The sequence below is a fragment of the Tenrec ecaudatus genome, chromosome 1 (assembly GCF_050624435.1).
Source record: "Tenrec ecaudatus isolate mTenEca1 chromosome 1, mTenEca1.hap1, whole genome shotgun sequence".
Lineage (NCBI taxonomy): Eukaryota > Metazoa > Chordata > Mammalia > Afrosoricida > Tenrecidae > Tenrec > Tenrec ecaudatus.
This window is the reverse complement of record NC_134530.1, coordinates 93,069,561-93,095,310: the sequence shown is the minus strand read 5'-3', so window position 1 is coordinate 93,095,310 and position 25,750 is coordinate 93,069,561. Positions and strand designations below refer to the sequence as shown.

General features: G+C 38.7%; 1 protein-coding gene and 1 pseudogene across 1 annotated transcript in view; one reads left to right on the top strand and one right to left on the bottom strand.

Moving 5' to 3' along the window:
- Positions 1-25,750, bottom strand: part of LEPR (leptin receptor) — an 86,524-nt gene that overhangs the window by 33,143 nt on the left and 27,631 nt on the right. Inside the window, exons 4-10 of the mRNA XM_075535593.1 lie at positions 23,376-23,584; positions 22,547-22,692; positions 17,675-17,819; positions 8,971-9,261; positions 8,698-8,815; positions 5,645-5,844; positions 3,513-3,661 (exon numbers count right to left, since the gene is read on the bottom strand). Coding sequence (XP_075391708.1) covers positions 3,513-3,661; positions 5,645-5,844; positions 8,698-8,815; positions 8,971-9,261; positions 17,675-17,819; positions 22,547-22,692; positions 23,376-23,584 — 1,258 coding nt within the window. The remainder of the gene's footprint in view (positions 1-3,512; positions 3,662-5,644; positions 5,845-8,697; positions 8,816-8,970; positions 9,262-17,674; positions 17,820-22,546; positions 22,693-23,375; positions 23,585-25,750) is intronic.
- LOC142429018 (large ribosomal subunit protein mL42 pseudogene) lies at positions 15,149-16,377 on the top strand (annotated as a pseudogene).

Here is a 25,750-nt window from a genome sequence, read left to right as displayed (position 1 = left end):
AGAAGAGAAACAAATCAGCTCTCAAGGTGAAATACTGAAGGATTCTGAGGGCAAATACTGAACAAGACCAACAGCATGAAAAGAAGTTGGAAAGAATAAACAAAAATTTCATGTACCAAAGAATTGGTTGACCACCTAACATTTCAAGGGGTAGCATATAATCAAGAACAAATGGTGTTAACCAAAGAAATCCAAGCTGCTTTAGAGGAATTAGCAAGAACTAGGCCCAGGAGCTGATGGAACACCACTTGAAATGTTCCAAAATGCTAAGGAAGCACTGGCGGCTTCCTATCTATGCTAAGAAACTAGAACTTTGCCAACTGACTGGAAGAGATCCATATCTGTACCCATTCCAAAGAATGGTGACCCAACAGAATGTAGAATGTGGAAACGATCAAATTCATTAATATCCCACGCAAATACATTCTTGCCGAAAATGATTAAAAATAATTTTGAAATGTAGAGTGTGGAAACTACCAATTTAATTAATATCACATGCAAATACATTTTTGCCAAAAATAATTAATAATTGTAGCAGTACCAGAGGGAACTGACTGAAATTCAAGATGGATTCTGAAAAGGCCATGAATGAGATATAATTGCTGGTGTCAAGTGGATCTTGGCTATAAGCAGAGACTACCAGGAGGAGGCTAACCTGTGTTTTATTGGCTGTTTTAAAGGCATTTGATTGTGTGGATCATAACAAACTATGGATAACATTATGAAGAATGTAAATTCCAGAACAGTTCATTGTGCTCATGCAGAACCTGTACATGGGCCAAGAGGCAGCCATTCAAACAGAACCAGGGGATACTGCATCATATAAAATCAGGAAAGGTCTGCTTCAGAGTTGTATCTTTTAACATACATCTTCAATTTGCATACTGAGCAAATATTCCCAGAAGATGTACAATATAAAAAAGGAATGCTGAGACGAGAGAGGAAGATGACCACTAGAGAGAAACCGGAACCAGAACTCTCAAAACCTTTGTGAGTTAAGAGTGAGAATTTAACAGGTAAAGAAGAATGCAGCATCAGAAGATCCAAAACAAATAATCATGTCATGTGAACGAGGAGGGTCAGAGTGGAGATCCAAAGTCCATGTGTAGACAACAGGACATCCTCACAGAAGGGTCACAAGGAAGGCACGTGTCATCCAGGGTGCAGTATAGCACCTGTGAAACACATTATTCTTTAATGCTTGCTCCCCACCTCTGCCCCCCATGATCATAACCCCAGTTCAACCTTACAAATCCAGTTAAACTGGAGCATGCACACTGATACAGATAAGAGCTCTTGAAACACGGAATCCAGGACAGATAGACCCCTCGGGATCAATAATGAGAGTAGGATACCAGGAGAGTCGGGGGAGCATGGGAGGAGCATCGGGGAGAAAGGGGAACCGACTGCAAAAATCGACATACAACCACCATCACCCCCAGGGGGACAAACAACAGAAATGTGGGTGAAGGGAGGCAGCAAATGGTATAAAATATGAAAATAAAAGTAATGTATAAATTATCAAGGTTCATGAGGATGGGAGACTGTGGGAGGGAGGGAGGGAGGGAGGGGGAAAAAGAGGAGCTGATACCAAGGGCTCAAGTAGAAAGAAAAGGTTTTAGGAATTATGATGGCAACAGATGTACAAATGTGCTTGATACAATTGATGTTTGGATTGCCATAAGAGCTGTAAGAGGCCCCATTAAAATGATTTATTAAAATAAAGAAAGAAAATGATGATGGCAACATATGCACAAATGTGAATGATACAATTGATGTACGGATTGCTATAAAAGCTGTTTGAGCCACCAATAAAATGATTTAAAGAAGTAGAAGAAGAATGTAGCATCAATATGGGCAGAAGACTTATTAACAACCTGCGATATGCAAGTGACAACCATGTTTGCTGCAAGTGAAGAGGACCTGAAGCCCTTGTTTATGAAAATCAAAGTCCGCACCCTTCAGTAAGGAGACCAATAGGTAGCATAGGGGGCAACTCATTAAACTGCTAACCACAAGGTCAGTAGTTCAAACCCACTGGTAACTTCTCAGTAGAAAGATGAGGCTTCCTGCGTGCTTTAAGATTTACAGCCTTGGAGCCCAATGGAGGCAGTTCTACGTTCTACCTTGTGTCATAGAGTTACTGTGAGTCAGAATCAGCCTGGTGGCTGAGAGCTTGTTTTTCTGGTTTTGTACCCTTCAGTATGGACTGCAATTGAATGTGGCCTGAAACAAAAATATCCTCACAACTGAACAGCAAAATCTCAAACAGAGAAAGATTAGAATTGTGAAGTATTTCATTGTGCTTTGGTCCACCATCAGTGCTCATGGACGTAGCAGTTAAGAAATCAAAGACATCTTGCATTGTGAAAATCTGCTACACAAGACCTCTGAAATGTTCAAGATCAGAGATGTAACTTCCTTTGCGGACTAAGGTACGCCTGACCCAAGCCATTGTGTTTTCGATTGCTTCATGTGCATGTGAAAGGAAGATAATGAATAAGGAAGACTACAGAATAATTGATGGATTTGAATTATTGTATTGTTGAAGAATATTGAAATTACCATGGACTGCCAGAAGAATGAAAATATCAGTCTTGGAAGAAGTACAGCCAGAATATTCCTTAGAAGAAAGAACAGCAAGACTTTGTCTCATGTACTTTGAACATGTTACCAGGAGGGACAAGTTCCGGGAAAAGGATATCATGCTTGGTAGAGGATCAGTGCAAGAGAGGGATGTCCCAGAAGGGTTGCAGGGAGGAGACGAGCCAGTCAGAGTGCAGTGTAGCAACTTTCCTCTAGTTCTTAAATGCATCCTCTCCCTCCTCCCCAACTATCATGATCCCAATTCCACCTTACAAATCTGGCTTGACCAGAGGATGTACACAGGTACAGATAGGAGCTGGAAACACAGGGAATCCAGGACAGATGATCCCTTCAGGACCAGTGGTACGAGTGGTGATACCGGGAGGGTGGAGGGATGGTGGGGTAGAAAGGGGGAACCAATTACAAGGATCTACATATAACCTCCTCCCTGGGGGACGGACAACAGAAAAGTGGGTGAAGGGAGACGTTGGACAGTGCAAGATATGGAAAAATAGTAATTTATAAATAATCAAGGGTTCATGAGGGAGGGGGTGGCAAGGAGGGAGGGGAAAAATGAGGAGCAGATACCAAGAGCTCAAGTAGAAAGCAAATTTTTTGAGAACGATGATGGTAACAAATGTATAAATGTGCTTGACACAATGGATGTATGTGTAGATTGTAAGAGTGTATGACCCCCCAATAAAATGTTTTTTTTTAAAAAAAAGTTCATCAGGAAAAAGATGTACAGTCTGCTTCTATGAAGATTACAGCCTTAGAGGCGCCATTGGGCAGCTCTGCTCTGCCGTACTTGATCTCTATGAGTTGGGATTGACTCCTTGTCAACAGGTTGGGTTGGGGTTTGGATTTCGGAGATCTATGAGGTGGAGAGAGGGCTACAGAAATCTCTAAATATAAGGTAATTATACCTTCCAGTGTCGATCTTTTCCACTTAAACCATAGCGAATCTGGAACTGAAGATTGTTCTCCGGGAAGAAAGGCTTTTCCCAAGATACTTTTAATAATCCAACGTGTACAGTGATTTCTGCTTTCACACTGGATGGAGGCTGGGGTTTCACTAGAAATTTGAAAAATAGTATTATGCAACAGTAATTTAAGTAGTAATGTCTAAAGAACATTTTAAGGTGTTATAATTTGCATGCCTTGTATTTATAAAGCAATATCGTTTACAAAACTTTCTCTGTTTCTTATGATACATGAGCCAGGAACTATCTGTTTTGCCCCAAAGGTGACTGAAAAATGGCATGTTTTCCATGGTTCTATGTAAGTCAGACCTGACTAGAAGTAGGCCACAGTGACCACGTGATTTAAAAAGAAAGCAGTAGCAAACTCTGTTCTTCGATTAAAGGCTAAAAAAAATGTATATTGCATCTACCTCTGAACATAAGAGCTTCAAATGTTTCTGCTGCCTATTATGTATGTCTAGGTCAAGGTCAGAAATAAGCTTTCACAGTGACAAGTGAGCTCTCTGTGATATGATAAAACGGGTTCTCAATGGCAGAACCGGAACAAAAGATGATCTGAATAGCAAGTACATTTAAAATAACGTTTTAGTAATAAGTATATAGGAGGAACGCCTGTTTCAAGATAGAATATGAAGATCACAGGAAGATTTTTCAAAGGCTGTCTTTCATTCTTTCTCATGCTTCGCTATTCTAAATTTCCCAAGTTTTTACGTTTTCCTTTATGGGGCATTCTTAATAATAAAAGCTCAAAGGGATTGTGAAACGGAGGTCCCCAAGCAGGCCCCTGTTGTTCCTGGTTCCCTTAGAACTCCAAACCCTAACTTTATTCAGAGAATATATGGCACTCCTTCCAGGTTATATTTGTCATATAGTATGTGTCATATTGTCTGTGTGTTGACGGGAGAGCGAGATTGCTCCTTGATACTGAAAAAAAATCAATTGAAATAAAACCATAACATTTATTCTCTACAAAAATGTTGATTAAAATTCAATGTGTACTAATTACTTGAGGGAAATGAATGAATCAAATCTTGATTTCTTTTTACATTTTTTTACAATTTTCCCACAAAATAGTTTATAATCCCACAAAACATTCTACACAATCAGTAATGCATCATTTTCCAAGAATTTTATATTGATATTGGAGAGATAAACCAAGCTTTCTAGACTTTCTTAATCTTGTGGTATCAAAATATCTGTGGATAAGAATGTTTTCAATATCCTAGGTGGTATCAATCCTGACTTTGTCCTCTCACTTCGTTCTAGTTTTTCTGAATGCCTCTATTCCCCTCCACAGCCTCATCTATTCAGCACCGTGGTTTACCGTGCTCAGATTACAAAATTACCCGGAAGACACAAAATAAAACGTTAGACTAAAAAGACCAGATCCTTTCATACATTGGGAGAACTGGAAAGCACCCATGATTTACACTAGCACTATTACACTGCATTCACAATAACTAATTTCTCAAATTATTGTTAGCTGCCTGCAACTTGACTGCTGACTCTGGGCAGCCTCAACCATGATGAATCTGACCATTGCGATTCACAGGTTTCCCACTGGCTAACTTGCAGGAAAAGGTCACCAGGCCTTTGCTCCTAGACTGGAATTTCCTCTAAAACTTGAGAAAAGCTACTGACAACAAGCAGGCCTTCCCTTGTTGACAGTCAGGTGGTGGCTGTGTTTGAGGCACACTGACTGAAAATGGAACCCAGACCCCACATCAAAGGAAGAATAGACCACAGCTCTTCTGCTCCTATGTGTGAAATAGCACACTGAAAAAGTTTCCTTTTACTGGAAAAAGATACACTAAAAAATTTATATCAAATCAAGCTGGAAAAGTAATGCTAATTTCCTTCTCAATTCCACTGTAGAAAACAGCTTTCTCTCTCTCTCTCTCTCTCTCTCTCTCTCTCTCTCTCTCTCTCTCTCTCTCTCTCTCTCTCTCTCTCTCTCTCTCTCTCTCTCTCTCATTGAATGTGATCAAGAAAAAGAAAACCATATAATAACCGTGAATCAACTCGCATGCCACTGTGGCAGTAACAATGAAGACACGCAGCACAGTTTGACATACCCACAGAATCAGGGACCACACATGTTGGCGGGGAGTCAAGGGAGCCTAAAGAATGATTGATCCTAATCCACATCGTGTAGCCAGATAATAAAAAGATGGGTTGAAATACACATTCATAAAATCCATCTCTCTGCAAGTGGCAATCTTTGGATTCATACGTGGGATGAATTGCTGGAAGACCAGAACAGTAAAGTCTGCTCCTTAAAATGTAAGAAAATAGTCAATTAACATAAAGCATTAATGAAAGCAATCAGAAGAATTTTTGAGAATCCTGTTTTTGTTATCTAAAAGATGGACAGCTTTGCCACTTCTAACAAAATAGATGTTTTGCTAAAAACAGAATCCTCAGCTATAGCACAACTCTTATGTCTTTCCATGAAAAGAGACTTTTACCCTCATTACATAATAACCCTTCGGTCGGAGGAACCCGTGCGGCATTGTGATTACACATCAGGCTGCTGACTGCAAGGTCAGGAGTTTGAAAACACCAGCCACTCCAAGGGAGTCAGGCAAAGCTTTTTACTCTCTTAACCCACAGGGGCAGGTCTACCCTTTCCTTTGGGGTCACTATGAGTCAGAATTAATGCGATAGGAGTGAGTCATATAGGTGAGGATGCAAATGAAATAAAATACATCATTACAACAAGGAGATAACAATCAGTTAAAGATAGAACCTACATCAAGTTGAAAATTACACCTTAGTGGCAGCAGAGTTTTTAAAGTGTGGCAAAAGAAACAGGGTATTCCTGAGACACAGAAAAGAGAGAAATTCACTACACATGAAATAATTGATTGAAATCCACCACAAGTTGAGAATATAGCATGCAAGTATAACAGATTAACTGAGTGTTCTAACATTTAATAGTTAAAATAATATAACTAAAATAATACTCATTCTAAGCACATAAAAGAACCACATAATTGAGAAGATTACCCAACTCCTCAAAGAATAAAACTTTTCTTATAGATGAGTCCCGGCCAACACTCTATTTCAGACCATGCACCGCCTTTCTCGTCTTCCTTCAAATAACCCTTCGGTCACTATATATTTTTTTAAATGACTACAGGAGCAGTCATGATTTCCATAGAGATGGAAGAGAAGGTTAGAAGATGAACATCCTAAATTCTTCTGTGGCTCATTTTCAACTTTTTGTCATGGATAAAATAATAATCAATTTTCTAAGAGTGAGGGTAAGACGTACAACTAAGGGAGGAAGGGTTGTCTACTAGCAAATGCAAAGGTATTGTTGTTATCATGATAGTGATCGGCTTTCACTGCTTGCTTATGATGACTAAAGATATAATTTAATTATAACAAAATAAAATTCATAAAACAAAGCCATAGCTAGAGAGTCAATGTCAACTCATCAAATGAAAAGTTATTTAACTCTCACAGAACCCCTATAAATATTACTATGCTCTCTCCATTTTACAGATGAGGAGACTGAGGCTTGAGGAAGCTAAGTAATTTTCCTAGCCATATGCTTCTAACTTTACGGCTTTCTGCATAGAGTAATTAGATAAATGGTTCACAGAGCTTATATTTTTTCCTGTAAGTCAACAACAAAAAAGAACCCATAAAGATCTCTCTTACAAGGAAACTATCAGAGAAGTAAAAATAGATTATGAAAGTAAAATGGCATACCATTAACAGTCTATTGATTTAAAATTACACATATTCCTCATTTGACTGCTATGAGAGTTTTCATAAATTTTTTAAAAACCTATTTTGTGTGTTAAAAACATGCATTTGTCAATAACAATGCTGAGGTATGAGGCAAGAATAATACTGGCTGAGACAGTTAAAGTTATGTGTCAACTTGGCTCATCTATGCTTCTTGGTGACTTGGCAGTTACGTAATGATCTAATTTGGCATCCATAAAATGATGTGATCATGTTTTTGTGGCCTAGCCATATTACATTTTTTCACATAACTCTGCTTTTTGCAAAACAAATTAGTGAGGAATTATTGTACTTGTATCAGTTGTGACAAAAGCAACCAAGTTTCCATTTAAAATGCAAAGACTGCCCTGTATTTCCATACTATGTAAGAACACGGATCCCTAGTGACAACGTGGTTTAGGCAGTGGGCTGTGCACTGCAAGGTGAGCTCTTCAAGTACACCGGTTGCTCCAGGAGAGAGAGATGAGATCGCTTGCTCACATGAAATAATCCCACACTGCTCAAGGGCTCTGTTTTATGTGGTTTGGTTCATTTAAGAACAGGTTAACATTAGGAATGCTATTTTAGAGCAGAAATTTAATTTGACAGTAGAAAAATTTAGATGTTTAAGAATAAACACAAGTTATACAAATATAACTTATACAAAAACATAAATAGAAAATTTCAAATGCAAATAGAAATACACTAGGGCATAGTGTTTGGGAGCAGGATTTATATTACAAAACTCTTTTGGGATATTTACAAAAAATGTAAATGTAACTATCTACTCTAATCAAAGGTGATGTTATTTCAGAAAAAACTGTAGAGAAAAGGGAATAACATGGGAAGCACCTAAAGCTCTCTTTAAAACAGGAACCAGTAAAAAAGAAACAAGTATTAGTTATTCTTTATCAGAATATTTCTTATCTGCTATTATTTTTTCTCTTTTTATTTCTTAAATAATTTCAGTTAGTTCTAAGAAACCATTCGATATCTCTTAAATCACGAGCATTTTTAAAATGTTAATCTTTATTCAAATGATATTAAGCCTTTAAAATCCCCTATATTTTTTCTTAAGTCAATTCTACAAATCAAAAATACATGTAAAACGTGTTTAATTACATTCAAGAGTTAAAATGATATTTCGAGGATTTCATTCACTGCCAAAATGTTTTGTTAAAAAGCAAATTACATTTTGTGGGGATCAAGTGTAGCGTGTTTTCAGAATCACCAATTTATTTTACCCCTCCGAAATGTTCAAATTAAGTGTATCCTACCCTCCTCTTACAGGAAGAAGATATTGAAGAATACTACCAGGAGATATTTCCACAGAAACATTTATCTCACTCTATCTGATGCAGAAAAATAAGACAGCAAAACTAATACATACCTATAATACCTCAACTGCAAAGTACTTCCCAAAAGTGATTGGATTGTATTGGTTGACCATCTGCAAGTCATTTTAGTTAAGTATCCATCAGTTTCACATGATATATTGATATTGACATCTATTTAAAACACATTAAAATATTAATATAAAGCAAAAACACCAAACATATTTGAACAAAAACAATTTCATTGCATCTTAAATGGGACTCCAAAATAGAGTCCCTGATGACAACGTAAGTTATGGACTGCAAAGAACAAACCCTCCGCCGCTTACCAATCACGTACAGCTGCGCATAGCGGTGGTGGCACTCCTGCGCGCTGCAGCAGTGCACTGCATTGTAGGTGAACTGGCCTCGGGGCTTGGTCGCATTCAAATTGGGGAGAGTAACTTTGCTGACATGGTCATTCAGAACACTATACTGGCTTTGAGGAATTTTCTCAGCCAAATTCATCCACCAAACAATCTTTTTGGAAGAAACGATCTCGTTTGCATTTTTATAGATGCAGTGAAAAGAAGCATTAGATCCAGTGCTCGTGAGAATTTTAGGTGGAAAGTATATGACATCTGTAATGAGGAAAAAGGCAGAATATCAGAGAAAGACAGAAGACACTCTTTAAGGAACTTAGACTCTTTTTTTAAAGGATTCACAATGCAGTCCAGGACTACATTTCTAAGGGACAGCTTGTTCATGAATAGTTATTTAGTATCCCTACCACCCCAATCTTCAAGTGAATGGAGAATCCATAAGGTCTTCAATATCTACAACACAAAGATGTTCTAATACGTAATTATTACTCAATCTGGTGGCACAATGTTTAAGTACTGCTAACAATCAATAAGTCAGGGATGGAACCCACTCCTTGCTCTGTGTGAGAAAAGATTTGGCAATACGGTCCCATAAAGATTATCTCCTAGGAAACCCTATGGGACAGTTCCCCTCTCTTACTGGGCCAGTAGACATTGCAATGGATTCTACAGCACACAACTAACTAGGTTGGCGATTCCTCAAAATGTAATCTAGTCTGGAACAGGGGCATATTTTCCATCAGACCTCGTATCCTCACTCACTCATCCCCTGTCATTGAGTTGTTTCTAACTCACCACGACCCTGTGGGACAGGAAAGAACTTCAGTGGGTTTCCGAGCCAGTAACTCTGACAGGAGTAGAAAGCCTCATCTTTCTCCATCTTTCGCCTGGTGGTTTCAAATGACCAGCCCCACACATCACCTACTATGCTGCCAGGGTTTCATACAATTACAAAGGGGGGGAAAATCCCTATAAAGGAAAAGGGGATGTTCTTTGGTTGTTATTGCCTTGTTTGAATATTTGAAAACTTCAAATAAGCAGGCAAATTAAGGGAATAATATATAAATAAGAAAATTATTAAATAAAATGAATAATGTACTCAAAAAGAACAAACAAATCTGGAAGTACTGGTCCCCAAAATTAATTTGAGTATCCCAGCATCCCATTGCTGAAGGAAATAAACACTTTTCAAAAACATGATTTTTAACTAGTTTTAGTGGCATATACTTCGCATAGCATACAATGGAATCAATCATATTAAGATTATTGCAGTCATCACCACAATCAATTTCAGAGTATTTCTTCTCATGCTCATTGTTGTGCGCTCCCCATTTCCCCTCCTCCTCCTCTGTAGTGCCCCGGTCTGGTTACTGTCTCCACAGCTCTAGCTATCCTGGATTTCTTCTACAGAAAAGCATACAAAACAAAACACAACCATGCAAAATCATACAAAGCAAACAAACAAAAACCCAACAACAATGAATAGCCAAAACAAAAAACCCTCAATGTAAAAAAAGCAGAAAATATTAAAAACTCAAATAACTTTAAAATGGATCAAAAGGGAGATCAAATGCAAAGGTATTATTTTAAAGGAACTGCATCAGCCCTAATCGACTTTATAATGCTCTCGGTCTGCTGGCAAGGTTGTTCACATTGCAGAGGACAGTCACCGGACACGATCTCGGTAGGATCCTGCAAATGGATTTTGGGCTTCCACTGCCATCCACAGCCTTCTGCAAACCGGGTATTCCCTATTTACTCTCTGATAACAAACATGCCTTCCTTTGAACTTGGGTTTTATTACTTACAATCCTTGGATCACATAGGCTGGTGTGCTTCTTCCATGTGGATTGAGTTGCTGGCGTCACTTAGATGACTGCTGGTTTTAAGGCAAGTCTATAAGACCTCCGATGCTACTCTTTCTGATAGCTGAGTGCCATCTGCTTCTTCACCACATTTAGCTACCCATATCGTCAGTGATCCCTTATAAGTGCAAGAATCAAGCAGAGCTGTGTCATAAGAACTAATTTATCTTAGATTGAGTCTAGAATTAAGTATGAGCCCCAAACCCATTCATATATCTATGGTTTATAGATGTCTCTGGTTCCTTCCAGAATGTCATTATATTTTTATGTCAGTGAAGATTATAAATCATCCTCCTGGGGCATACGTTAATTCTATTGACTGTGTCATTAATTTAACCAATGATATAGAATTTAAAACACTGCTGAGAAAATGAGGTTATTTAAGTCTAAGCTGGTTTCAGACTGAAATACATGAATTGTTGGCTTGTACCGAATAAACTTTTAAATAACTGAACATGACTTACACAAAAAATGAGGGTTTGTGTAAATGATAGGGGTACTTTCAATAGCACTTATTAACAAAGGCAGAGCCATGCCTATGAGCGAAACGCATTTCCTAAAAAAAGCAAAGAGAAATAAAACAGTACCATTCGTTGGACACTCTCAAGGCACAGGATCAGAACCAAAGGCCAACAACCACTAACACCATAGCCTTAGGAAAGCGTCGTCTGGTTCTTCTCACACTAGTGTGTCAGGCTACTTCGCACGATGAAAGACTGAAATGCCTGCTTCTGAACATGTCAATTGCATATAATTGCTATCGGGGAGTTTGACGTATAGGCCAGTTCAATTAGTGGGAAATCCTTCTGGTAACACATGATTCTTAAATGTCTATAATACTATTCCATACTATTTATTCAGTCTTCTCTTGCTGAAAATTTGGTTTGCCTATTTTCCCCAAAGGAACACCACCACCATCAACAACAAAAATAGCAAGTAATTGTTTATATAAAAAAATTCTTTATACCACAGTGCAGGACAAAGATAACCTTGTGCAACTTAAAGTAAATCATTTTCTGCTGAGAGAATATGAATTACCTGTTTTCACACATACCTTCTGGGTTATCTCTTTTTTAAAAGAACTTCATCTTTTTTTATTGTTTTAGTTATTCAATATAGAATAAAACTCTACTCAAAATTAGCAGGTGAAACTGTAATGTTTATAATGTACGTCAGGAATTTTAGCTTTGTATTTCTAAAGTCTTAGAGAAACTGGGGAAAACCCGAAAGCATCAAACCGTCCCAGTCGATTCCTGGGCATAATTGAATATAATCCTAATACAGGGTGGCAATTAAACTCCATTTGGATACAATTTATTGCAAAAGATTAGCTTGCCCTGCTGACCTTTCTTCGGAACAATCCACATTTCACTATTAAACTGCTTTAAAAATTCTCAGAATACTTCCTTAAAAACAACAACAACAACAAATGAGCTTTCATGAATTAAGTTAAATCTATTCATTTTGAAACTCAAAATACTTTCATTTCATCAAATAAATAATCAGGTTAGTTGATAAATTACAGCCAGGCTACTTCACATGATGAAACACTGAAATTCCCGCTTAAAATTAGGATAAGCAAGTTAATAAAACCTGAGGTTGGCAAAATAAGAAAACGATGATGTTTTCTTTTCATGGCCAAGGAGCAATATCTGCAATTAGCGATACAACTAGAACTTTATTTTAAAACAAAAAGTCTGTTGACAGTTATGAGTAAATTATCTAAAGGAATATAAATTATAAATCATAGAATTCTAGATAGTAATTTTAAAATGTGGTTATTTATTATAACCTCAGAAAGTAAGATTTTAGAATTGGGAGGTGGGGAAAAGGACCTACTTTTTGCTGTCAAGTATAAAATCTAAAAATTGCCTAATATGTTTCTCCCCTTTTTGAACAAAACAGAAAATACAGCTAATAAAGGTATGGCAAGAATTTGGCTCTTTTAATGTTATTTTCAGTCTGAAGCATAGTTATCTATCATATTCTTGGACTTCATATATTCTGGCAAAGGTCCTGATTTTCTTTTCTTCTAAAAAACTAAGACGTTCTAATCACAATAGAGAAGCTACCTAAATGATTTCTAAAGAAACCTTAAGAATTCCTTGATCACTAATAGTCAATGCCTCATTAACTACACACTGGCAGGCACAGCTTTAATGTATTAATAAATAAAAAGTCAAACGACTCAACTCACAGCCATCAAGTGGATTCCAATTCAGAGCCCTTACAGGACAGGCTAATATTGCTCCTTTGAGTTTCAGAAAGTGTAAATCTTTATGAGACTGCAAAGTAAGTCTCTTCTTTACCCCCACAAAGAGGCCAGAGCTTGAAAATTGCTGCCCCTGCAGTTAGCAGTGAAACCTGTAACCTATATGTCACCATAGCGACTCAAATAAAAAGCAGCTGTTGTAAATTTTGTAAATGAATACCAATACAACAATTGGTATTCAGTTGGCTAGGGCTGCAACGGAAAATACTACCGCTAACGGAATATGGCTGAACCACATCAGGCAACCCCCGTTCAAAAAAATAAAATTCAATATAGCTGAAAATGTTTGGAAGTGATAAACCAGGTGTCCAAATTCATTCTTCAAAAATTCCTCCTGGTTATCCTTTATCCTTCAAGAAAAGAAGATTGCGCCTTTGGAATCCGCCAAACTAGTTGCCATGACCTTCTGAACTCACCTCTCTGGCTTGAATCTGACGGGCCCTGCGGATGCCCTTGGAAGCTAGTTTCCATGGACCTTGTATTTGAAGACACCCTATGGAGACTAAGACAAACGTCTTAGTAAGAGAAGTTGTCTACAGTCATTCACTGGTAGACATCTTTTAACACATTTTTGAATAAATTCACACATGTATAAACTGTAAATAATAAGATCAAAATCTTCAGAAAGAATAGTATCAGAGCTTACATTGTGAAAACCCAGTTGGCGGAAGGCTGTGGATGACAGTGGAAGCCAAAATCCATTTGTAAAGCCCACCCATGGATTCAGCCTCCAGTGAATTTCCTCTGACACAGTCCAGGGGAATGAACAGCCTTCCTTCCAGGCAGCGAACATGGTAACACAGATCATGGCTGACACACCTTACTTATTATTTGATCTCCCTTTGGACTCATGTTAAAGTTGTTTCAGATTTTAATATTTTCTGCTTTCCTTTCAGTTAAAGTTTTTCTGTCTTTTGCCTAGTCAGTGGTGTTGGGTTCTTCATTTGTTTGCATCCTGCTTGTGTTTTGCATGATTTTCTGTACATGAAATCCAGGATAGGGAAATCTATAGAGACAGTAACTGGATTAATAATTACCTAGAGGGGATGGGGCAGCAATGGGGAGCTAACAACAATGAGGAGGCGAAGAAAATACTCTGAAATTGATTCTGGTGCTGATTGTACAACTCTTCTTACTATGACCGCATGCTCAAATTGTATGATATGTGGAGTATCTGCCAACAAAACTGTTTTGCTAATTGCCAGACGAAGGAAACACCCTCTCTGTCCTAGGGCTGCTATATAATAGAAATGCCCTACGCGGGTGGCTTTAGCAGAAAGAAATTTATTTTCTCACAGTTTATAAGGCTACACGTTAGAAGGCTTAGGTTAGAATTGACCACACATTACCAAATCGAGGGTAGTTACATCAGATCACAAAATAAAAGACAAACACACAACCTTGAAAAAAATCCCCTAATGAAATTAGCACACATTTTGGAAAACACAACTCAATCCATGACATCCCATCATTGGTGCACCAATTCTTCATCTCCTCGACACATAAAAGCACATTCAGCCCATCATGTCATCTCCAAAATATCACTTTCTAAGTCATCTAAATCAAACATGGGTGAGAATTTAGGCATGTTCCAACCTGGAGTAAAATTCTTCTTCACCTGTGAAATCTAGGATAGAAATGACAATTTCCCAAGTACAATGGGGAACAGGCACAAGGTAGACACTTCTACTAAAAAATGGAAGAAATTAGAAGGAATAACAAGCACCAAACAAGTTCAAAAGTTAACAAAACATTAGCTCACAAGAGTGGAAAATAATGACCTATCCTCTGAGACCACCCAGGTAAAAGACTTGCTGTCAACACTTTTGTGTTCATCATGATCCCCCTGTTCTGGGCCGAAGTCCCACAGCCCTGGCTTCCAAGACTAGCAACTCTGCGAAGGCAGCAACTCTACTCCCCCGGCTTTTGGGGGCTCCATTCCTCCAGCCCACCTGAGTAATAACTCCACCTCCTTGGGCCCAGCAGGTCCTTTTTCTGCCCTTTGGGCATGGCGACTCCACTTCCTCAGCTCTGTGTGATAGCTCTGTCCTCCCAGGACACCTACAGAGCAGCCAGTCTGGAGCTGAATTGGGGAAGGTCAGACTTGACATGTAACCGGTTATGACCCCTCTCTTTAAGGCCACAGAGGCCCTGGTCTCACCCGTTGAAAGCAAGGCAACTCTGCTTCCCATGCCCTTTTCATCAGATCTGATGAACTCTGAGTTGTTGCCGGAATGATTCTTTCCTTTTCCTGGTGGATAACATATGTAGATAACTTAAGCCTGTTTCCTGCCTGCAGAATTTGAGAAGCAAATGGCATTCCCTCCTTTGTTCTTTCTCTGTCCCCGTTAGCCTATAATCGGATGAGTTTTCTGCTATGGTCATTCCTTAGATCCATCAGTAAGCGGCTTCTCAAGCAAAAACTCACTGGCATCCAGTCTATTCTACCTCGTAGGGACCCTAGATATAGAACAGGGAAGGATAGGCCCTGCCAGGGCCCAACACTGTAACTGTCTGCTGGAATAGAAAGCCTCCTCTTTCTCCCGAGGAGCAGCTAGTGGTTTTGAACTGTTGGCCTTGCAGTTAGCAGCCCAACACATAACCACTATACCACCAGTGGATTCGACTCTTGGCAAATGTTTGTGTGCCTGTGTCTTTGGTAAAAACTGCAGGTACGGGAGACAAGATGGCGGTTTCGCAGTGAGGACCTATCAAGGGATTAAAACAGGTGTGCTTGGAAACAGATGTTTCAACCGTTTCTCTTCATCACACCTTTTGCCGTGCCATCTGATACTCGCATCTCGGTGCACCACGGCAGTAGCAGCAGTAACACGGGCACTGTCAACCAGAACTGTCCTGAAATATTGCTTATCAATTCAAAATGGAGTTTTACACAGTATTTGTCATCGGATGACTATAATTTGTTTGTCCCAGATGACTACAATTGGAAGGTGGGGCTTGCTTGGACATCGGATGGCAGGACAGTAGCATGCTACCGCCCTTCTGTGGGCATTCCAGATGAACATCCAAAACCTACTCCTCGGCCAGACCCTACACATAACAATGAAGAAACACATGATCACATGCTGAAAACTAGATTCGAAGTGAAGGATCAGCCCCTTGAACGAGGGGATAGAACAACTTAGCAAAAGGTTCTTTGCTACGAAGCACGGTTGGTCTCCTCACGGGCAGTGTCATAGACGTCGTAAGAAATGGAATCCTCCAAAAGACAGATGATTTAGAGGTGCTCATTAGGAATCAGAGAGAAACATTATCTTTTGCCTCATTTGCCACTTGAGAAAAATATCCAAAGTAGTCTTTACTACGTTACTGTTTACGTAATTTTTGAAAACTAAAAAAAAATTCCAGATACGTGTCCTTAGTTTGTAAGGCAGACTTTTCCAAAACTTCAAGCTTTGTTTTCATTTTGCACAATTTGTATCCCTTTCCTTTCACATATTTATTTTAAGTGGCAAGGAGAAATCAAGGAGGCCCTTTAGTATATTGCTAAAGAGTATCATCAGCCAGATATCCAAGTTCATCACTTGCAAGTTCTAACTTCCATCAAACATTTGAACTTAATTCAGACAAGTTCTTTGCCACTACATAAAAAGCATAGCCCTTCCTCCACTGTCCAATCACATAGTCATCATTTTTCTAGTAAAGCCTCACTCAAAACACATGTAGCATCCATGTTTCCAGCAATAATCAGCCACTGGTGCCATATCTACTCTCTAATGTGATAGAGATATCCGCGGTGGCCCTCCTCACGTCTCCCTGAGCCTTTACTAGCACCACCACTGCTATACGAAATGTTATCAGTAAAATCTTCAATGCAATCTAGCCTTTTACTTCTAGACACCTTTGATCTTTGCCTGCCCTTACCCATCACCTATTGAAAAATACCAAAAGCCTCACAACTGGACCAAAGATGACATCATCATGAATGGAAAAATACATGAAAGTTGTCCAGGATTTTGCCTTGCTTGGATCCAGAATCAATGTTCACAGAAGCAGCGGTCAAGCGATCAAACTATGAGTTGCATTAGGTACATCTGCTGCACAAAATCTCTTTAGAGTGTTGAAAAGCATGGATGTTACTTGGAGGACTAAGGTGCGCCCGAGCCAAGGCGTGATATTTCCAATTGCCTCATATGCATTTGAAAGGTGGACACTGAATAAAGGAGACCGAAAAAACAAGGATTTTGAATTGTGGTACTGAAGAAGAACATTGAAAGGACCATGGACTGCTAAAAGGACAACCGGTCTGTCTTGGAAGAAGTATGGCCAGAGTGCCCCTTAGAGGCAAAAACAGCGAAACTACTATGGAAACACAGAAAACATGGAGCTATTACTTATTTTCTGCAAGTGTTCATTAATTTCTTTGTTCAAACTTTAAACATCATTTCCTATAATTTCTTCCTTTTGGTTTAGTGTCAGAATATTTTAAGATGCCAATAATATGGCAAAGGTTAATTCAGGAAAGATCTTGACCTCTCAGTAGAGGCTACTACATCGCGAACGTAACACTTACCGTGGGTGGTAAAGATGTAAGGGGTGCTCCAGTCACTCCAGATCCCTGGGCCATCCAGCCTCCTGGCCCGCACCTGAGCCTCATAGGAAGACCCAGGAAGCAGGCTGTCTACTAGCAGGGACGTGGCGGAGACCATCTCTGCCACCTGGTAAATGTTGAATGAGAAATGTTATTGTGAAGCATCAGAGAATCAAGTCAAGGGGAACTGGTATGGAATGAATGGTGACCCCTAAATATGTGTGGTGAGTCCCGACTCCTTTGCTTATGATGCGATCCCTTTGGAAGTGTTTTCTTTTTCATGTTATTGAGACTATATCAACGTTGGGTGTGTTTTAAGCCATTCACTTTTGAAGTGGATATGAACAGATGAGACACAGAGAAGCAAGCAAAAGTGTGTGCTTGTTGGCTGAGGTCTATACCGAGAACATGGGGATTGCCAGTGAACCCCAAGAGGAGTTGAAAAGAACTAGAGTGAAAGAAAGCTAGCCCCCAAAGCCCATAGCCTGCATTCAGACTTCCAGCCTCCTAAGCTGTAAGAAAACAATTCTTGTTTGTCAAACCCACTCCCTTGTGGTATGGTTGTTCTGTTCTAGCAGCACTGGATAACTACAGAACCTTTATCAAAACTGGACATCAGCAAGTCTGAAAAATATGAAGGAATTAACGTTTTACAGAGTACAAAGCAGAGCCCCGGTGGCATGCTGGTTACAAGTTGGGCTCTCGCTGCAGTTTGAAACGGCAGATCGATGGGGCTTCCTTCTTCTATAACGATTGACAGTGCTGCAACCACAGGCCAATTCGAGTCTGTTCCAGAGGGTCTCCATACGTCAGCATCTCTCATTGGCAGGGAGTTGTTTGTTCTTTTGGTTTTATCAGAGCATAACGGAATGAGGCAGAAATCAATGACCAATGACAAATGCGTGCATGCCCATCATTAAATAGCCAATGGACCCAAGTAACAAAATTAAAATGACGATTAGCAAATAGTCTTAACTGAATGCCTGACCTTTCACCTTTTGAGGAATGCAGTCACAGTCAGTTAGAAATTTCAAGCCCCAACTGCCACCTGTCACATGCACAGTAGAAACCAATGTGCCACAGGGCAGAGAAGGAAAACTCTGTGTGTGCTAGAGGGAAGTGTGGAGAAATTCTAGAGCCTGAGCCTACTGATGAGCTACCATGAACGAGTCAAAATACCATTTCCAAACCAGGAGAAAAATATCCCAGAGCCCAACCCATTAATTTATGAGGCTTCAAAAAGTTTAGGGGGAAAATGAATAAAAAGATAATGGGATTTTTGAAGTTTTGTCATCTATAGCCATGAACACATATAATTAAATATATATTTGTGTTGATTTTGTAATTTATGGACTTAATGGTTTTAATGTAAGGTACAAAATTATATCTTCAGTTAGAGTGAAAATTTATTGGAAGCTCAATGATTTGGGGAGAAATATTCTCATGAATCACCCTCAATGTCAGGGTATATATCAAACTATTATTTTTATGTTATAAATATGACAAGAAGAAAGCAGCACAGAGTCAAAAATCAATGTCTATAAAGGTTCCCACACATTTCACATTCTTATGACTTTTAAACTCCAATGGAAAATTGGTCTATATCCATATTTGTTTTTATTTCCTTGTGATTTATATAAGCCTTATTTTCACAAACTAAAAGGGTCTGTCCAACAATATTCATAAAACTTTTTCCCCTGTGATTTCCTCCTCCCCCCAAACTTTCTTTTTTTAATCATTTTATTGGGGGCTCGTACAACCCTTATCACAATCCATACACACATCCATGTGTCAGGCACATTGGTACATTTGTGGCCATCATCATTCTCAAAACATTTGCTTTCTATTTGAGCCCTTGGTAGCAGATCATCTTTCCTCTCCCTCCCAGTCCCCCAGCCCTCACAAACCCTTGATAATTTATAAATTACTATTTTGTCATGTCTTACACTGTCCAACGTCCTTCACCTACTTTTCTGTTGTCCATACCCTAGAGAGAGGGTTATATGTAGATCCTTGTGATCAGCCCCCGACTTTCTACCCCACATTTCCTCCACCCTTCCAGTTTCGCCTTCCTCACCACTGGTCCTGAAGGGATCATCTGTCCTAAATTCCCTATGTTTCCAGTTCCTATCTGTACCAGAGTGCATCCTCTGGTCTAGCCAGATTTGTGAAGTAGAATTGTGATCATGACAGTGAGGGCAGGCGGGTGGGGAGGGGGAGAGAAAGCATTCAAGAACTAGAGGAAAGTTGTATGTTTTGTTGTTGCTACACTGCACCCTGACTGGCTCATCTCCTCTCCGTGACCCTACTCTAAGGGGATGTCCAGTTGCCTACAGATGAACTTTGGGTCCCCACTCCGCACTCCCCATCATTCAAAATGGTATGGTTTTTTGTTCTTTGATGCCTAATACCTGTTCCCACTGACACCTCATGATCACACAGGCTGGTGTGCTTCTTTCGTGTGGGCTTTGTTGCTTCTCAACTAGATGGCCGCTTGTTTATCTTCAAGCCTTTAAGATCCCAGGTGTTATATCTTTAGATAGCCGGGGACCATCAGTTTTCTTCACCACATTTGCTTATGCACCCATTTTGTCTTCAGCGATCGTGTCAGGAAGGTGAGCATCATGGAATGCCAGTTTAATAGAACAAAGTGTTCTTGCATTGAGGAAGTACTTGAGTGGAGGCCCAATGTCCGTCTGCTACCTAAATACGAAACCTATAAATATATGCACATAGATCTAGTTCCCCATCATCATATATATATTTACCTATGTACATGGCTTTATTTAGACCTCTATAAATGCCCTTTGCCTCCTAGATCTTTCTCTAGTTCTTTCCTCTATTTCCTTTCACTTTCCTCTTGTCCCACTATCATTCTCAGCCTGCATTGGGGTTTCAGTAATTCCTGTCAGTTACATTACCATTGATGAAGCCCTACCAGTTCTCTTACACCCTCCTTGCCGCCGATTTTGGATTCCATTATCCCTGGGTTTTTTAACACCACTTCTTTTACCACATCTTCGCCTCTGCCATGTCATACCCCCCAGAACATAGAAACTTTTATTAAACAAAAATATCAAAATATGAAGCTATTGTTTCTTGATACAGCCTCCATCTAGATATGTATACTTCTGAAGGTGGTGTTTCAATCTCTTTATTCTTTCCCAAAAGAATTTCACACATTTTTATTTTCACCATGTAAATGGCAGTTTTGGGATCCTCAAAATATTCAAAACATGTTCCTTTTACATATTCATTGTGTTTGTGGAACTACAAGAAATCTGAAGGGCAGGGGCAAGGCTGTGAGGTAAATTGGGGTAAGGTTTCCCAATGGAAGTCTCTTCTCTTGCTACTCTTGAAATATGGGCACGTGCATTGTCATGATGGGGGAAAAAAATAGGTGCAATTTTCCTAGCCCTTTTCTTACCAATGCAATTTTCAATTTTCTTAAAATAGCTTCATAATAAGCTCCCATGATCATTCTGTATCTGACAAGAAATTCTATCATGATTATCCCTTTGGAATCTTCAAAAACTCTCCATAAGCTTCTAAGCTTACCTCTCTGCCTTGAATTTAACTGGCCTACCAGTTCCTCTTGTAAGCCAGCTTCGATTGGACCTTTTTTTCAAGGCACCCTAGTGAGACTGAGGCAAATACGTGACTGAGATCACTTGTCTGCAGTCATCCACTGATCATAGAGACATGTTAAGTGCAGTTTGCTTGGACAAACCACTACTCAGATGTGTTTAAACTAGAACCCTTGTAGCAATGCTTCCTTACTTACGTACGTAAATTGCCGAACTCCTTGAATGGTTCACGAGGGCCTTCTTCATCTCCTTCCTCTTTCACTCCATCCACCTCATCCCCTGTCTTCTCTCCATCCTTTCTCTAATTAAATCTCCTGTCATTTTCATCCTCACTCACTCCACTTAGCTACACTGGCTTCTAGATGCTCCACACATGGGGTCTCTCCACCCTGCTCTCTCTATGTAGCGTCATCTCCCCCAAGATAGATACCTGCATCGCCATCTTCTTCACATCTTTGTCATATGTCACCCTCAATGTAGCCTCCAAACCTCCATTTACTATTACACCAACTGCACCAGCACTCCTAAACCCTCACCTCCTTTTGCTATTCCAATGCGCACTGAAGTGTCCCGTGCAAGTGGATTAGTTCCTCGCATTTTGTAGATGCCCATTACAGACAAAGGGACTTTAAAAATGGATGAAAACATAAAATCTCCATGAACTTTTTGAAGCTCCCTCATACTTAATGAATGGATTATATGTTAATATGCTTTACAGTAAAAGTGTACGTATTGCATATAAATAAATATATTGAGCCATGCAACGAATGGATAAATGTAAAATCAGACAATAGAAGTGCAGATGTAAGTATAATTTCAATTATGAACTCAAGTTTCTATAACTTAGATTCTTACAGTCATTCAACCATGTAAATGCTTATGTGTGTGTATAGATGTGCATAAGCAGATAGCAGACCGTCAAATAAATGAATGGTTCTAATACACATAAATTTTGAAAAGCACTAAATTCTGGGAGACATTTATTTTTTAATATATAAAATATATAGATTCACATATAAATAATATTGAGTAATGTGAAATAACCTACTACAGATATTTTCTAGAAATTCAAGAATGTTATTCATATGGCCATTTCCTATAACGATCTTGAATTAGAGGATCATAATATTAGATTACCACTCACTCTGCTCTGGAAAGATCATGTGCATCTGGTATACAGAGAGCAATTTCTATGAGACTTAATGAGGTCTCACCTGTACTGTACATACTTCTCAATGTTTCATTTTATTTGCTAAAATATACTTACTTCTTTCACATTTGTTGTAGAATTCTCAGAATATTTCACTTGATATTTAAGTTGGAATGGTACTGGTTTTGGGCTGTACCAAGATATCTTTAAATTACCATTGTCTGTGATTTCCATATGCAAATCTAATGGTGGATCAGGCTTGACTTAAGGAAAAAAGAAAAGAAAATTTTTATGTCAAACAACCTTTATGATAAATATGTCTGAGTAATATGAAGGCACGATTCATTTTCTGCATATCCTATTCTTTCAGTGATGTAACTAATGACTTTAATTAAGGTCTAATTACAAAAATTTAGCCCATGCTATAATCAGCTCTACCACTCATGCCTTATCATAGGAACCCATGCGTTTCCATTTCCTCTCCCTAAATGGTAAGACTATGGCGACATGTTATCCATTATCCAGTGTTTCCCAAAGTCATACTGACCATGAGAGGTGCTAGAGTGACCCAGAGACACCACAAAAAGCACATGCCTACACTTTGCCCCGAGATAGACCAAAAACTGAATTAAAACAAAACTTTCTAATTTGCGGTGAGACACCAAACAATTTTTTCCCCCTGAAAACAGTGCAGTAGCCAAATGCATTTGGGAAACTATGCAACAGACCCTGATGAAAATGCATCAGGTTTGTTTTTCACATTTCAGTTGCATAGCAGAGACCCCTAGGCCACTACTGCGTTGCTTTAAAAGCTGTGACTGATGCTCACTGAGACTAGTCGGCGTGCATCTTTGGCCAAAGGTAGGGCACGAATTTAAAATCTGTAATCAAATTTTAACAATTCTCTATGACTAATGTTGATATTTTTATCTCATGTAAAACTTACTGACACTGATGGGCTGAACTGTCATTAGAGGTGACTGAAAAATGGCTCCCCCCGATGAGATTTCCAGAAACATGAAGTAAGTGCAGTTGAGTTTGGACGGCAGAACAGGCACGTGACATTCACAACACTCGTGGGCACTGCAGTTGCACTTCGCAATCCTGAAACTGTCCTTCTCAGGGAGCAGAGATGACTCTTCTAACACCTCAGACCTATAATTAGGAAATAAGAGCAAAAAGCCTGTGTGTAAAACTGAAAGGTACCTGATTACAGTCCTCTCCTCTACCCTTTATAGGCATGGCCCCACACATCATTTGGTGGAAATTACAGAGAAATGGATAGAAAAGCCCTATTAAATTTCACTTCACCTGAAATATGGATTACACCTCAACATTAAGAAAACAAAATTCCTCAAACTTGGGCCAATTAACAAAGTGATTAACATAGAAAAATTGAATGATCAGTGACTTCATTTTCCTTAGATCTATAGTCAATACTCATGGAAGCAGCAGTCACGCATGCAAATGACATCTTAAATTGGGACAATCTGCTGCAGAAGATTTATTTTAAATGTTAAAGAGTCAAAGATGTCACTTTGGAGTCTAAAATGTACCTGACGCACCCCATGTTGTTTTCGATCACTTCATATGCATGGGGAAGCTGGGCAATAAATAAGGAAGAACAAGAGAAGTTATGCCTTTGAGTTAAGGTCTTGGTGAAGAACACTGAAAGGACTATAACTGCAAGAAGCACAAACAGTCTGTCTCGGAAGAAGGACAGCTAGAATGCGCGCGCCTTTGAAGTGAGCATGGCGAGATTCCATTGCACATTCTTGGGACATGTATGTCATCAGGAAGGGCAGGGCCCTGGAGAAGGATATAACGTTTATAAAGTATAAGGTCAGCCAAAGACAGGAAGAATCCCAATGAAATGAACTGACACGGTTGCTGTAGCAGTGAACTCAGATATACCAATTGTGTTTAGGATGACCTCATAAGAACAACAGAATAAGACTAAATAGATAAAATGTAGAAAAGATACAAGGTGTTAAGTCAATGACTACAACTTCCATGTTAGAATATGAAACAAAAAATAAAAAAGAGCAAGTCAAACTGAAATAAGCAACAAAAAGAAAATAACACAAGCTAGAGCAACAATTAAGAAAAGGAAAATAATAGACAAAAAACAATATAACTGAAAGCTGATACTTTAGGATCAATAAAATTTATGCACACCTAGATAGGCTAATCAAAAAATATTACAAAGAAAATGCAAAGTAACCATATAAAAATTAAAGGCTATATTACTACAGAATCTAGAGGCATAAAAAGATAATAAGGAAGCATTTTAAATAGTTTTATGACACTAAATTTGTCAGTTTCATAAAATGGGCAAAGTCCTTGAAAGATACAAACTGTGAAAGTTCTTTCAAGAAGAAACTGAAAACTTGACTATGCACAGAGCTAGTAATATTACTATCCACACAGCTAGTAATATTACTATCCACACAGCTAGTAATATTACTATCCACACAGCTAGTAATATTACTATCCACACAGCTAGTAATATTACTATCCACACAGCTAGTAATATTACTATCCACACAGCTAGTAATATTACTATCCACACAGCTAGTAATATTACTATCCACACAGCTAGTAATATTACTATCCACACAGCTAGTAATATTACTATCCACACAGCTAGTAATATTACTATCCACACAGCTAGTAATATTACTATCCACACAGCTAGTAATATTACTATCCACACAGCTAGTAATATTACTATCCACACAGCTAGTAATATTACTATCCACACAGCTAGTAATATTACTATCCACACAGCTAGTAATATTACTATCCACACAGCTAGTAATATTACTATCCACACAGCTAGTAATATTAAACTTGCAGTTTAAAATTTTTCCACAAAGACAGCTCTAGGCATCTTCCGTCAGTGAAGACATATAGGAAAGATTTCAGGTAAAAATAATCCTAACTCTATGCAAAATTTCTCCCCAAACTTGAAGACAATATCTACCCACTGATTCTGTAAAACCAGTGTTACCTTCATAACAAAAGCAAGAAAAAAAAACACAAGAAAGGAAAATTAGTTCAAACGTAAGAATCTACAAAAACTATAAGAAACCATGATTGAATATTGTTTTCCTGGTGCGCGCTTCGGCAGCACATATACTAAAATTGGAATATTGTTTTCCTGAGGAATTCGTGGTTGATTTAACATTTTAAAATCCATTAACATAACTCATACCACATTCACAACGTATAAAAATATGACTATATCATTAGTTACAGAAAAGCATTTCACAAAGTCAAACGTTTATTCCTGATAAAATCTCAGCAGACTTGGAATAG